Source organism: Podarcis liolepis (assembly GCF_965112155.1).
Source record: "Podarcis liolepis genome assembly, chromosome: 6".
Classification (NCBI taxonomy): domain Eukaryota; kingdom Metazoa; phylum Chordata; class Lepidosauria; order Squamata; family Lacertidae; genus Podarcis; species Podarcis liolepis.
In genome coordinates this window covers 13,361,414-13,377,433 of record NC_139559.1, presented here as the reverse complement: position 1 = coordinate 13,377,433, position 16,020 = coordinate 13,361,414, and the positions used below count along the sequence as shown (strand labels likewise).

The 16,020-nt window shown below is 43.8% G+C and overlaps 1 protein-coding gene across 4 annotated transcripts in view; it reads left to right on the top strand.

Annotated features, from left to right (window-relative positions):
- The window catches only part of PHACTR3 (phosphatase and actin regulator 3), a 224,129-nt gene that overhangs the window by 109,987 nt on the left and 98,122 nt on the right, over positions 1-16,020 (top strand). For 2 of the 4 annotated variants that reach the window (XM_083507494.1, XM_083507497.1), the window contains exons 4-5: positions 2,878-2,955; positions 11,654-11,827. The exons of 1 other annotated variant lie outside the window; for it this stretch is intronic. In XM_083507494.1, the coding sequence (XP_083363620.1) occupies positions 2,878-2,955; positions 11,654-11,827 (252 nt within the window). The remainder of the gene's footprint in view (positions 1-2,877; positions 2,956-11,653; positions 11,828-16,020) is intronic. One more of the 4 variants, XM_083507495.1, reaches the window with a different exon arrangement.

The following is a 16,020-nucleotide window of genomic DNA, read 5'->3' as shown; positions in this document are numbered from 1 at the left end:
AAACATTGATAATGTAAATATTTACTTGCTGCAGAATCCAGACTTCCTTCCTACAGATTTTTTTTTCTTTTTCTTTCTTCAAAGTTTATCGCAGAGCCATCAAGGCCCTGCTTATAAGAGTTTAAGGCTGAATGCATGCACTGTTTGGCAGGAAAAATCTCACCTCATGGTGGCTTTTCTAGTCACCCCCCTCTGGTTAAGGCATGGGGGGCAGAATGGGGGAATCCACACTTATACACCTTCTGTAGTGGAACCCCGATGTAAGTGGCTCCCATTGATTCAAAAAGGTTGAGAACCACTGTTTTTATGGGTACTAATTTCCCCTCTCAAAGTCGGGGGCCCTTGCCCAGGAATGCAAATGAAGGCCTTCACAGGTATCATGAAAACACAAACAAAAAAATCACTTTAAATATATACCAGTTATAATTTATCTTTCTGGCTTAGATTTCAGTTCTTTTAGAAATGCTCTATCTCTCACTAGCCCTTTGATTAAAAGAAGGGGCAGATACTTAAATAAATAATAAGCGAGTGACCTTGTGGTCAGAAATAGCATTTTACTGCAAAAAGTGTTTGTGGGGAGTGAGGACAAAGAGAGTCACGATGCTCAGTAAGACTTAAAGGCCAAGGATTAAAGATTCAGTTGTAAAACAAGAAAAAAAACAAAACGAATTAAAACTTCTGTATTTTAGGATTATTTAAAAGTGGTTTTGAATACCTCATATTAACACAGGAGAACTCATAGCTTATTTAGTAGCTAGACCTAATGATTGGTTTATAATGACAGTGACTCATTGCAGAACCAGTGAGTTGGCCAGAAATATTGACAGCCCTGAGGAATGCAACCACATATGGTCTAAAATATGGAGGTGGGGGTTTTGCACCCTCCCTCAATATCCCTGCTGCTTGTTATCCCTTTTCAACAGAGCTGAAAACGGGCCTTAATAAGCGTTGCTAGGCCTTGCCTAGCTGAAAGGAAACAAAGGTTAGGAATTCTTACAAGCAGTTACTGGAGTAGTCAAGCTGTTATTATGCGGCTCCACAGCAAGCTATGAGCCAAAATGAGCTTTTCCTGCTTGCATTTAGCTCCTTCTCTCAGCAAGACTTGTGGTTCCATCCAGCTGTGTGTCTTTTCCTTGTTCTTTCTCTTAGGAAATGCAGAGGCCACACTGTCAGGATGGGGAAAAGCTAGTGGGATCCACTCTGGTTTGCCCCCCCCCATAGTACACAAATATTGCAGAATTCTTTCCCCAAAAACCATCCTGGAAGGGTTGGGTTTTCCCCTTTTGGCCAGCGGGGGGTGGGGGACGGGATGCTAGGGGAATTATTTATGTCCTGGCATTGCAGAACTAACTTTAGCACAGTACAGTCTTATCTTTGATCTCAAATGCCTTGGCTCCCGAACAAATCAGCTCCCAAATGTTCGAAACCCGGAAGTGAGTGTTCTGGTTTTCGAACGTTATTTTGGAACCTGAATGTCTGACACGGGTTACATGGCTTCCAATTGGCTGTAGGAGCAGCCAATTAGAAGCCACACCTTTGGTTTCCAAACGTTTTGGAAGTTGAACAGACTTCCGGAACAGATTCTGTTTGACTTCCAAGGTACGACTGCACTATTATTCTAGAAAAAAGAGGTGCCGGAACTCACCATGAATGCCCACTTGAGAGGTGCCAGAACTGAGTCCGTCGAGTTCCAGCTGAAAAAAAAAGCCCGGCTTTAGCATAAACATTACCTTGCTTGATAAGATCAGAATTCCATCTAGCCTGGCAGTCTGTCTCAACTGTCCAGAATCATGGACATCTAGAGAAGCTGAATGTTGGAAGGTTCAGGACAGACCAAAAAAGTATTTCTTCAAAGTGTACGTAGCTTAACCACAGAATTCATTCCCACAGAGAAAAATGATAGTCACCAGTTTGGATGGCTTCAATGGAGGGTTGGACAAATTCATAGAAGGATGGGGCTTGTTACTAACCATAGTGCCTCAACTATTGGAGACAGAATACTTCTGAATACCAGTTGCTGGGAACCAACTACAGGAGGGGAGAATGTTCTTGCACTTGGTTCCTGTTTTCAGGTTTTCCATAGGCATCTGGTTGTCCCCTGTGAGAAAAAGATGTTGGACTAGATGGGCTGCTGGCCTGATCCAGCAAAGCTTTTCTTATGTTTTAGAAACCTGCTTATGGAGCGAAATGAGGTTATTTGTCCCCAGTTTGTCTCCAACATCAGACATTCAGCTCTGAGCAACACCCGGTCCCCTCCAACAGAGTATGGTCGGCTGGACCTCATCTACAGTGGGAAACTATGATGCAAATGCCATTTTGGACTTCCTACAATTCTCTGACGTAGCATCATTCCATAGCATCACAGGATCCAAGCCTTTCTTGCTATGTCTTTTGCTGAACTAGGGAACTTGCCCAAGTTTTTCAGTCATGATTCAAAGCGTGTGAGATGCTGGGAGGAGAGATGGGGACTTCCTGTGATAGCAGAAGCCACTTTACAATGTGTGTCTGTGCAATCCTACAAGCTAGTGTGGTGTAGTCAACAGAGTGCTGGATCTGGAAGGCTTTGAGTTCCAATCCCCATTCCACCATGAGGTCATTGGTTGACTTCAGGATTATCCGCCATGTCCATTTGCCCTAAAGAACTTGGAAGAAGGGTGGGATACAAAAGTTAAGAATGAGTAAGGCAGTCTGATCAATGGGAGGTGGGGAGGGTGAGAAAGAGAGACACTGCATTTAACCTCTCACTTGCTGTGCCATCCTTCAAGCGTGACATGCTTCACCCATTCATGCAGGCTTCTTGTGTTCTTCATTTCCACGCTCTGTCTGCTCTGATGTTCCATGTTGACCATGCTCACCCCACAACACCCCTTTTTGCAGTGTTAGAGAAGAAGACAACCACAAGGCAAGGTCGGGACGAACTTATTAAGAAAGGCCTGCTGGAAATTATGGAACAAGGCAAGTGAAAACAATCTTTGTATTTTTATTCCCCCCACTCCTTGCCATAGGAAACTGGAAGGGATCTCACTGTTTAAAACAAACAAACAAATCAATCATTTTAGATAGGTACTTTAACATTCAGGGGGAACAATGAAGGGGGTCTAGACTAATGCCCCCCCCAGTGTTTTTCTTCTGTCTGTAGTGAAGGCATATGTATAGATTTTATAAGTGATTTTCAGCTTGGAACCAGTTACAGGTAGGTAGCCGTGTTGGTCTGCCATAGTCAAAATAAAAAAAATCCTTCCAGTAGCACCTTAAAGACCAACTAAGTTAGTTCTTGGTATGAGCTTTCGTGTGCATGCACACTTCTTCAGATACACTGAAACAGAAGTTGCCAGATCCTTCTAAATAGTGAGGAGGTGGGGAGGGGTATTACTCAGAAGGGTGGTGGGAATGGGAGATTGGCAGATAGCTGAGATGAGCCTGTTGACGACTCTTAACGACTGCAATAGGTCTTCCAGGAAAAGGCAAGGGGTGAGAAGGTGAAAAATGGCTTAATCAAACTCAAAACCATGGAAAGACCTGGTTTGAACAAAGACATTGGATTCTTATCTCATTATACATGACTAAGCCATTTTTCACCTTCTCACCCCTTGCCTTTTCCTGGAAGACCTATTGCAGTCGTTAAGAGTCGTCAACAGGCTCATCTCAGCTATCTGCCAATCTCCCATTCTCACCACCCTTCTGAGTAATACCCCTCCCCACCTCCTCACTATATAGAAGGATCTGGCAACTTCTGTTTCAGTGTATCTGAAGAAGTGTGCATGCACACGAAAGCTCATACCAAGAACTAACTTAGTTGGTCTTTAAGGTGCTACTGGAAGGAATTTTTTTATTTCAGCTTGGAAGACATTTTGCCATGTAAACATTATATCAAAATAACACCACCACCACATTTTGTTCCTGTAAAACCCACATGCAACACATACATGCTGAGAAACCACCCTCCAATTTCTGCGAAGTTTTCTGAAGTCCCTCGAGATGTTATATTTTTTAAAACATCTGCAGCCCACCTTTCCTTCCAGGAGCACAAAGTGATGTACATGGTCCTTCCCTTACCCATTTTATCCTCACAATACCCCTGTGACGCACATTAGACTGAGAGAAAACGACTCACCCAAAGTCACTCACTGAACCTCATGGCTGGGTGAAGATTCGAAGCCTGGTTTCCCAAGTCTTACTCCAACACGCTAACCACTACACCACCCTGATTCTAACTCCCATCAACTGTAGCTAACATGGCCAATGGCCTTAGATGATGGAAGCTGTTGTCCAGCAACATCTGGAGCGCCACAGGTTCCCCATCCATGCTTTGCTCTAATGGTTAACCCATTTCTGGTTCAATATTTAAAACAAACAGAGGCGAGGAAACTCGTGCATCATTTTTTAGCCAATAATTTCTGTACCTCTGCTCTGTCATTGGCATGGCTTGCGTGGTTACACCATTGACTCCATCACACATTTGCCTTCTCCTCTGTTCCACTTTCCTCTTCTCTTCCAAACATCTCTGGAGAAGAGAAGAGCAAGAACTGGAGTGTTGTTTTTTGTTTCATTCTCGTCTTTGCCATGGTCCTATGTTGCCAAAGAAAGCTTCGAGTGAGCAAATTTACAACGCAACACCGTCTGTCTAGGCAGGAGAGTTTGAATAATGGGTCGCCAAGAGCAATCTAGCATGATCCATGTTCTTCCTTCCCAACACAATGGATGCCTTGAGTCTCGGGGGGTTTACTTTACAGTTTTAGTAACACATGATGTTTATAACCTCTGTTTAAAATTCACCCACAATGTCTTTTTAAAGAACTGTCCATAAGCCTGTTCCTAGGTACGCGGCAGTTACATCCTCATCTTTTGCAATTTAGCACTGTTTTAATGCAAGGGTTTGCGGTTGTCAGATCTGCATTATTACGCTCAGCAAAGTGCATTAAATCTTGGAAGGCGCTGGAGCTTCTGTTGTACCAGAGGAATGCCACAGTTACTAAAAGTGGAATCATAGAATTGTAGAGCTGGAAGGGACCTCGAGGGTCATTTAGTCCAACCCCCTGCAATGCAGGAATCACAAGCCCAGTGTAAAATGCATTACTGTTACATTATCTTATTGCACCGGAAACACAAAATCCTACCACCTGAGACCAACGTAGTATATGACAACTTCTAGTTGTGTTTGCAGGAATTTCTGAGATGATCTGTGCAAAGTGTTTCAAGCACTTTAAAGTATGACATAAATGCAGATATGATTATAGCTTTAAAATGCAAAATTGGAGGTAACTGCACTGAAGAATGAACAATAATTATCAGATCTGTAGGTTTCCTTAACAGACATCCAAAAGGGGTCTCAATAAACTGAACAATTTTGTTGCGGAGTTGCGATCAGCTCCTGCAAATTTATAGTGTGTAGGATCAGGCATCCAGTGAAGAGCTGAGAATCCAAAAAGCTTCAGATATCGTTACCTAAACATTACAGTCTTCTCAGCTTTGAAGCTGTTTAAATACATTTAGAAGTATATAGAAACATAGTTGATTAAAGGACATTGAAGAAGAATCAAAATGTTTGTGCCCAAATTGGATCCCCATGGGGGTGTTCCTTTTCCTCCTGGCTTCGTGCACAAAAGTGACCAGATAATATCTAGAAATGCAGTAAAAAGTCAAGCTTCGGAGAGATTTTGGGTGACTTTTTTTTTAGCTCTTAACTGAGTAATGCCCACAGCTAGAAGCAGTAGGAAGACAATGCAGGGATGGAACTTAACGGATGGGAGCCCAGAAGACCACTGACACCCCTAACCCTTATCTGAGCATGTATAGTATACTGAAGAACTGAATTGTCAGAGTTGAAAATACGGTTCCTATTTTTTATTTTTTTAAAAAGTGGGTGTGAGGTTGGAAGGAGGGGAGCTAAGAGTGGGAAGAGGGAATGAAGAATGGGCTGTTCTATTGTAATAATGTGAAAACCCTAATAAATTATAGGTAGGTAGGTAGGTAGGTAGGGAGAGAGAGAGAGAGAGAGAGATGCATCTAATCCAATGTGAAGCATCTGAAGTCCAATTGCAGAGAGTTGAGCATGTCTTAGGAAATGCTGTGTAACCAGTTTCAGGCAGCACTAAGATGTTGGGCATATAGAGGAAGGGAGGAATTATCATCTCCATAGTGTAGCACACTTTTTAAATGTGGGTTGGATGAAAGGTAGAGAAACTCTGGTATCAAAATGTATTGGGCTGGCCCTGGAAGGGAGAGCACTATACTTCGAGTTCCAGAAACTAAACTAGAAACACAGTCCCATCAACCAGAGATCCTTTGCTAGGCTCAGGGGGATCTCCAGAAACTAGCCCTTCTTGGGCATCTCCTCCCTGTCCCTGTCCACCGTAATGAATCCCCACCCCTCTTTGTCCATCACTTTTTCTCTCAGTGGATGCTTTGTCTGAAGAATAAGCTACTTGCAACTTCTGCCTCTGTCATTTTCGCTTGTTCTTTCTGTGTGGCTCCCATGTCCTCTCCTTCACCTCTCCTTAAATTTCCTCATCTTGCCATGTCCAAGGACCTATTTCCCCTTTGCTTACTTGACCTGTACTTCAGGAGTGGCTAGCTAGCTTTTTTTTTTTGGCTTAAAGGCTGCCTTCTTTGTTTGAATAATCCATAATCGGCATGGTCCAAACAGTTGAGGCCACTCCACACTAACTCTCTCATGGAGGGGTATCCCTGGCTGCCAGCCACAATATCAGTTGATGTGAACTGCGGGTGGAGGACATGTTATTGCATTCAGCTTCTGCTTGTGGGCTTCCTATAGACATCTGGTTGGCCACTGTGAGAAAAAGGATGTTGGACTACATGGGCGGATGGGAGACACAGAGGCATACCAACAAACGAACGTGTTTGCATTAGGGGATGTCCTGAAGTAGAGGACCTTATGCATTATATTTTGCGCTGCCCCTTATATTATGAAGCAAGAGAAAGATTTTTAGCACCTATAATGACAAGGTCCCCTGGCCAGAACCCCTCTGACATGATTTTATATCTCCTCGCAGACACAGATAAGTATGTGACCTGGCGTGTAACACTCTTTGCAACTTCCGCTAGGAAAATTAGAGCAAATTATATAGCCAAGGTAGCCACCAACTGTAAAGGAGATGAATTTATTTGACCCTATCAAGCTATATTTTATCCTTATCACCAAACTCCGAATATAATTGCACACTGTATTAATTAACATCATTTTAAATATATTAGTGGCCATGTGATAATTTTAGCTTATAAATTTTATTGTTTAATGTCTTAATTTGTATATTAAGGTACTTTTATAGCTCTGTTTAGAGTAGGTAATGTCTTGATAACATAAATGTTTTTTGTATCAATCCAGCATCTTTTCTTTTAATTGTTGAAGGATTCTGTGTGCATTGCGGCAGCCTTTGAATATGTGCGATAAAACTGACTGACTGATTAGATGGGCCGCTTGCCTGATCCTGCAGCGTTCTTATATTATTATATTCTTATAATCCCTGTCTCTCACACAGCACACACTCATGCACATGCATGAGTGCACATGTATACAGACCATAGATACAGCTCTCCTTCCCTCGCTCCCTGTCTCTCTCTTTCTCTCACTTACACACATCCAGGAGTGGCTGTTGCCCTTGACCTCCCAGCAGTGACATCCCTGTTACTTACCAGAAGGGGGAGACAATGGAAGGATGGACTCTGCTGATGCGCCTGCATGGGCTCCAGCTCTCTCTCCGTAAGCCAGGAGGGTGCTCTGTGCTGCGCATCTTCACTCACTTCTCCTGCATGCACCAGACACCACACATACTGCCAACAGTGACTAGCAATAGCTGTCTGAGGTTTCAGGCAGGAGTCTTCCCTAGCCATACCTGGAGATGCCAGTGCCTGAATCTGAGGCCTTCTGCATGCAGAGCAGATACTGTATTCTGAGAGCCAGTGTAGTGTAGTGGTTAAGAGTGGTAGATTCATAATCTGGGGAACCGGGTTCGGGTCTCTGCTCCTCCACATCCAGCTGCTGGGTGACCTTGGGCCAGTCACACTTCTCTGAAGTCTCTCAGCCCCACTCACCTCACAGAGTGTTTGTTGTGAGGGGGGAAGGGAAAGGAGAATGTTAGCCACTTTGAGACTCCTTCGGGTAGTGATAAAGCGGGATATCAAATCCAAACTCTTCTTCTACTCTTCTCCTTCTGAGCTACAGCTCTGCTCACCTCCTGCACCACCAGCCCTGCTTGCCTTCAAAACCCATGCCACTGCTTTCCTTGTAAACACCACAGGACCACTTTTCTCATATGGCTCCTCAGAATACAAAGTAAATGTCGATGGGGATTCCTCCCCTCCCCACATTTCTGCAGCTTGTCTCTGCTACAAAAGTGTAGGGTGTCACCCAAACGACCAGATTTTATAGTGCACAAGAAAGGAAAGACAAAAGACACGGGCAGCAAACAATGCGGGTGGCAGTTAATATGCCAATGACTATGTATGGGCTGGCTTCACAATGAGTTGAAACGTAGGCAATGAACTCCCTTCTCTCCCTCTTCGCAGCGTATCATAGCAACTGTGCTGCTGCAAAGGCTATTTTAAGAACAGTAACTTTTCTCTGAACGTGATTACGAGGCAGAGTGGGCGAGCTCAGCCTATAAAAATGTTGCACTGGGAGCTCTGCAGCATGCAGACTAGGTTTCCCCATGTCCTCAGATTGCAAGCAGTGTGAAATGCTGGGTCTGAGTGCCCTTGATGAAACGGGGGGGGGGGGGGGAGTTGAGCTCCATAGAAACTCCTTTCAATCACCACTCCAGAAACTTGTAATGAAATAGTAACAAGGATAAGCCGGTCTTGTCATCAGCTTCTGATGAAGGGTGTCTCAAATGGAGGGATGTGAATTCTCTGGCTGGAGATCATTCCAGGTTCCTCACCCATGTTCCTCTTCCAGTAATTGCTTTGGTTTGGATTATAGTGCTGAGCCTATTATTTCTGAGGCAGGGAGGTTGAAGGAAGATCAGTCTCAGTAAGGAAAACATGGCAACGCTCTGGCTCGGAGCAGAAAATAATGAAGGATACTCAGCCCTCAGTGTATTGTTTACATTGGCCTAATAGATTCCACCACCCCTATCTTCTGAATTATTTGGGATCCTATCATGTCAGATCAACAGCAAAGGTGGTTTTTAAAAATGTGACTCCCACATAAGCTTGCGCATGGGAAACACAGAAGTTGAAAACAGAAGTATATATATTTCCTCCTGGCTTCTGAAAATGGATCCAGGCTGGGTTTATTCCCCACCCCCTTTTAAAGAAAAATCAAATTGTGTACACGTTTTATGTAATTTAAATTATACATAGGAAAATGCCAGTGGCTGATTTGAATGAATACTATAGACCTGCTCTCACATCAAAACGGCATATATCCTCATAGGTTAGTTTTTTTCTCCATGGCTTCACATTTTACAGTTTTTGGAGGGAACTCTCTTCTCTGAGTTTGCAATACATGTGTCATGTCTGACAATCACATACAGTGAATTTGAAACAACAACAACACAGTTTTCAGAGAAATGGTCTACACTGGTCTCTTGTAGCAAAACAACAAAGGGTCTTGTGACACTTTAAAGACTAATACGTTTAGCTTAGCATAATCATTTGAGGAGTACAACCCATTTCATCAGAGGCATTGAATGAGGTCATCAGCTGTCAGGTAACATCTGGGGATGTCACTCCTTGCATCTGCTGATGGGGACTGTGGTCAACAAAAGCTTATGCCATAATAAATTTGTTAGCCTTTAAGGTGCCACAAGACTGTTTGTGGGATTTTGATCTGTGTATACTCAATGTACATATACTGGAAAGGTGCGCCTGATAGCTACATTCTAACATGTGCACAGAGAAGGCAAATCTTACTTGTTTCATGTGCTGCATGCTAATACATACCCAAGTTTGCCTTTCGTGAATACATTTTGTAGCACATGTTGCAGCCTGCATTGCGTTGTATTTTCAGACTTAGGGAACTCTCCCTGGTGCTGATTTCTCATTTGCTTTTTAAGAAATTCCCTAATCGCCCATATGGTTCCGTATACTGTAATTGTATGAACCATGTTGATAGTAAACTAATAAAACCAAGGGGAAAATAAATAAATCCCATGGAGTTGGGTTAAATTGTTTGGGAGAGTAGGGATATATCTACATGCACTAATAAGGGGAAGCATACAGCCTTGAGCTATTTTGGTTTGCTCTGTCCTTGCACCTCCCTTATCGGGTGCTTCAACTTCTTTGTGATCAAAAGCATCCTATGGTCTCCTCTAGTGGTCTGTAATGGAAAGAAAGAAATTCAACTTCCATTACGCAGCTTACTTCACTCCAGGTGCCGTGAAAGAGGCAAGAGGCAAGCAGAGCTTAAGTAGTCGCTTTAAAACGTACAAGAAATGCATTCCACAAGGCCATTCTCATTCCTAAGATGAGGAAATATCTTATAAACTCAGCTAATTTCAACCTAGCAAAATGCCCATCAAATGCCATTAAATCAGGTAGGGTATGCAGGGAAAGCAAGGAAGCCAGGGAGATACAGTGTATTTCTGTATGCTCTGCACACACAAAGTCAGAGTTCATTCCTCCCCCAGTCCTTGCCAGTGAGAGATGGGCCACTTATGTTCAGGGATACATTTCACCTGTACCACAATTGCGCCTCCAAATGATTGTGGGTTTTGTTCTCACTATATATGCAAGAAAGTAAACTGGTGAATCTAGATGAGAGCTGGTCCTGCCATGTGGATTAGACAAATTCATGAAAGGTAAGGTTATCAATGGCTGCTGGCCACAAGAGCTATGATCTATGTCCACTGTCAAAGGATGTATGCCTCTAAATGCCAGTTGCTGGGAGTCACAAGTAGGATGAGTGCTATTGCACTTAGGTCTTGCTTGTGGGCTTTCCATAGTCATCTGGCTGGCTGTCATGAGAACAGGATGCTAAACTGCATGGGCCTTTGGTCTGATCCATCAGGGTTTGTTGCTATGTTCTTACATCAGGATGGAATAACATGCTTTAGGCAGCACCATGTGGAGGAGGAAGATAGATGAAGACAGGACTTGGTGACGGAATGGTCAGCACATTGGCCCTAGCCTAGCACTATTTAGGATCCACTTAAGGCAGGAAAATCATGTCTTGGGCCTTCAGAGTTTTGGGCCTATGCTTAAAGTGGGGGCTAAGCCTGTTTCCGTGCTTGGTGACCCCAGGTAATGAGAATTAACTCTGTTCCTAACTTCATAGTCCAATCTTACTATCTGTATAGCATAACCTTGAGCTCTACTAGCATGTGAAGAAATACTGGAATGTCTGTCTATCCTCTCCCTGTCATTATTCCCTCCCTCCAAACATTGCACCTCCACCACACATGGATAAGTGTTTGTATCTCATGCAGAACACCACCAGCACTTATTTAAAGACATTGTGCATATATCTAGTCTGCATGCTTCCACGGCAGTCCATCCCATAGCACTACTATGGAGGCCGTGCACTGCATCATTTATTGGTTTGTTTTGAGCACCCTTAAAACAGGGGTTCCCAGGCTGGTTTTCTGAGAACCACCCAATGAGGCCCTCCTTTAACTCAGAACCGTAGCATGGGAAGTGGGCGTCAGAAAATCCTTAATGGTTTAACTAATGAGAGAATGTCATGGTGTCCTAGATTCTGAAAGCAAAGCAGCAACTGGTGCCACCAGAGCAATGCTGAGTGACCCTTCATCCCCCACATGCCAGGCACTTACCTCAGAAGAGACGCGACAGGAACATATATCAGCCACAACCAATGCCACCTCACTTGGCGAGGAGCTGCATTCAGAAGAGCTGAGAGAAGATTCAGGTATTGGCTTTGCAACGGTATTGGCCTTCTTTCCATTCCGCTGAGCTGCAATTGAGTCAGTTTGATGCCACGGTAGGATGTAGTGTTGGGCTGGCCCTATTCTTCTTCCCGAGACCAGAAGCTCTCAACCATTTTACTGAGAGAAACTATGAATGAGACTGTATGTAACTGGAGGTAGCATGTTGTCCAGCTCAGGCCCTCTCTGTACTACATGTTAAAAGCAGTATCATGCCACATGGCTTTCCCCAAGGAATGATGAGATGTGTAGTTTGTTAAGGGTGCTCTGAGTTGTAAGGAGACCTCCCTATTCCCCTCAGATTCTTTGATTCCCAAAGTTCCCTATGAAGAAGGATCAAATGTTAAACCACTCTGGGACTTGTAGCTCTGTGAGGGGAATAGGGGTCTTCTAATAACTCTCAGCACCCTATTGTTCTCAGGAATCTTTAGGGGAAATCATGGCCATTCATGGTGCTGCTTTAAATAAAGAGTGCAGATGGGACCTCAGTTTAGTCATAACAGATTTTCCCATGGATCAGGAATGTTAAACCTGCACCTCTGACCATGCTGGCTGGAACTGATGGAGTCCAATAACATCTGGAAAGCTACAGCTTCTCCACCTCTGAACTAGATGTGCCACTATTTCATTCTCTTATACTTTTCTATTTCTGGAGTTAGGGCTACCCATTGTAGCCTCCTTTAAATTGTTCCAATTCACGGCATTCACACAACGATTAAGCCTCATATGATGGTCTCAGGAGTGTCTTTTCCCAGTTGCAGCTAGTAAGCCAACTGCGGCCATTCTCAGAGAGGCCTGATTATTTCAGTGTGCTCCATGTGCATGTTCCATGTTCCATGTACCTTTGCACCAGGTCTGGAAGCTCTAGCTGGTGTGAAATGCTGTGGCTAGACTGTTGATGAAGACAGACTGGTACCAGCACATAGCACCAATGCTCAAAAGCTTGCCCTGGCAGCCCATATATAACCAGGACAGATTCAAGGTTCTAGCATTAATTTACAATTTGGGTTCCAGATACCTTTGTTAGAATTCCTGCTCCATGACTGCAGTCATGGGATTGTTGTCTATCACATGACGGTATATGTTTTGACTCCACAAAGTGGGAAGTGACGGAGACAGGATGTTTGTGTTACTGTGTTCCGTGAAGTGGGACTATTGTCCTTTGTTCTTTCTCTTTGCTGTCTGATGCTAGAGAGAGAGGGAGCCATGTTGCAGTGCTCCATGTGTTTTTATATGTTAATAAAGTAGATTAGCCAAAATGCTGAGTTGCTGAGGCCTGTTATGCATGATGTGCAAACTCTGTGGATCCCTAAGTGTGCCGGTGTCGGTTGGCATAGGTCACTGTGATGTTCGGGCAGAAGAAAGCTTTTGAAGCTCCCAAACGATCAACCAGGAGGGAGGGAACATGCCAGCCGGGCATGTGTCTCTGCCAGGGTCCTACTCGAGTGTAGGCTGAACTCCTAACAACCTTAAGGACCATCTGATCTCTTATATCCCAACTCAATCACTGAGATCTTTGGAGGAGTCTCTGTTGGTGGTCCCCCATGACGTAGCTGCATGGCTTGTAGCTACTGGAAGCCATGCATTCAGTGTAGTGGGCTGAAGCCTGTGGAACTCCCTCCCAATTTTGATTAGACAGACACTTTCCTTGTGGAACTTCAGGTGCATAACTAAGAATTTCTTGATCCAGTAGGCATTTTAAGGGAGTGTTTGATGTTATGATAATTTTTATTTGCCCCATGTTCTGTGGATGGTTTTTATGTATACTGCTTAGTAACCGAGCAGTATAGAAATGTCTCTAATAAGTAAATAAAGCAGGCTTTGGTAACCCAGTAAGGTGGAACAGCTCAGCTCAGTGAAAGAGTGCAAGTAGCAGAACAGATAATTTATTTTAAGCATATTTATTGGCATGAAGAAAGCCACACGATTGATTCTACTAACTGTTTACTACAGGGAAAGAACTTCCACGTGGAGTGATTTAACATGTTGGTTATAATGCACAAACTGATTCTCAGAGATATGAAAAAGACTGTTTATATCCACTTACAGGCAAAGGGAAACAAGTCAGGGTTGACAAATATCTTTTATCTTCCTCAGTGCTGGGTTGTTGTCATTTATAGAATTTGTTTTATTTACTTCCATCATTTCTAGACCACCCGTGGGCCAAAGCCCCCTGGGCATTTTGCAAAAATCAATAAAAACACAAATACAATGCAATTTGTAAAATGATCTCTGCAGAAACACCACGGAAACATAGAACTGACATAAAACATGAAGAAAAGCAATGCAGAAACAGAGTAGCATAATATATAGACGCCAACCTAAAATAAACCAAAGAGAAGGCAATTTATGCTGAAATCTAAGCGCACTAAAACATACTAAAATTAAATGACCTGGGAAACAAAGAAGTCTCAACCTGGTGCCAAGGGGATCATAATTTAGGCACCAGGTGAGCATTTCGGGGGGAGGGCATTTCACAGTCAGGGTGCCCCCACCGAGAAGGCCTATTTATATGCTACTTTGGGGTCCTAAATGCAGCTCACAAGACAATGAAAGCCAGTCTAAATACAATGAAACCAAGAGCAGAATAAAACAGTCGAAGCGTTGTCAGTGGGGGAGACCAAACCAAACTGAAGGCTAGGAAAAAGGAGAAACCCTTATCAGCTCACCTAAAGCTTGAAAGGAAGGGAGCCAGCAGGTAGCCATGCCACCTAACAAGATGGGTGTTTGAGGTCTTCTGAGATCTCTTCCCCCTCCAGTTTAATCAGACACATCCAGAACTTTGGTTTGAAGCAAAAGGCCCCAACCAAACATCAGAAGCAGAATTGCTTCAGGCATGAACAACCTGGCTGCTGGACAGAGTGAGGTGGCTGACTCAGATGACAGATGCTGAAAGGTGAGGAACAGGCTAAACTGTGGGTGCCATGCCACATTCCTGTTGCCCCTAAGCTACCCTGCAGCTGTCCTTATATGCAGTGGGAGACACTGTCCTATCAATCATGTTAAAAAGGATTCTGGTCATGCCATCTGTTGGAATGGTAGCAGGAGGTCCCACCTTGTCCTTTGCCAACGAATTGGGCTGGTCTGAGACAAGTCCTGAAGATGATTTGGCTCCCCAGGCAGAAGAGTTATTCACCCAGCTGAGCCTGAAATGGATGCCTCTGCAGGACACATGGTTGTTTTGTAGGAATTCCTGAGCACAGCTTCCGCAGTCAGTCAAAGTGGAGGAGATTTTGCAGCACGCTGGAGGCAGGCGAAGAGGATGGTAAAGCAGAAATAGCTGCACAGGTTTTCCTTATGAAAGAGCAGCTTACTTCCTTGATGGAGCAAGTGGATCAGACAGTAGGGATTGACCTACAGAAGCAATGGAGAGGAATGAAATGAAAGGCGAAGGAGTTCCAGAATAAAAATAATTGATCTAAAGAACAGCTTATGCAGGAACAACCCACATTTGGGGTGGAGGAGGATAGAGGATGTGGAATAGGTAGAGGAGTCTGATCTTGGAAAGGTTTTAAAATAATGGCTACTGGAAAACTACAGCCATGCAAAAGCTTCTATACGCACTCATGTGTCACATATCTCCATCCTCTTACTAGGCAAGTGAAAGGCTCTATCACAAGTTCAAGGTCATATTCCATCTAGTCCAAAGCACTCAAGGAAAGGCCTGCAGAGGACTCCTAGGGCTCCCATCCATGCTTTACAGAGACTTTAAAATAAACAGCAACATTTCACTCCATCAGCAAGTCTCCGGAAGGCTGATTTAACTTTCCCTGAAATTGCAAACTCTGATAAGCCTGGGCTCTTGTTTAATGCAGAGCTTTCTAATCACATTCAATCACACTTCCAGACCTTTGCACCAATCCTGCAAAGGTCTGCAGGGCAGCCAGTGCACCCAAGATTGTTGAGGGTGGGCTTGCATGCAGATCCCATCCCTGGTTTAACCCTTTGTGCTTTCAGTTGAATGCTTAGTTGTGTAACTAGCTTTATAAGATGAGGGTGCTCTCAGTGAGTGCTTCCAGAGAGAGGTTGACACTTCATCAAGCCATTACCTATTGCCTCAATGACTGGAGAAGTTTCTCCACTTACACCTAGCTCTATTTTCCTGCAGCTGCATACTGTATATTTGGTACTCCACCAGAGCTGTTTGAGTTTTGTTTTCAATTTCATCAGTCAGTCC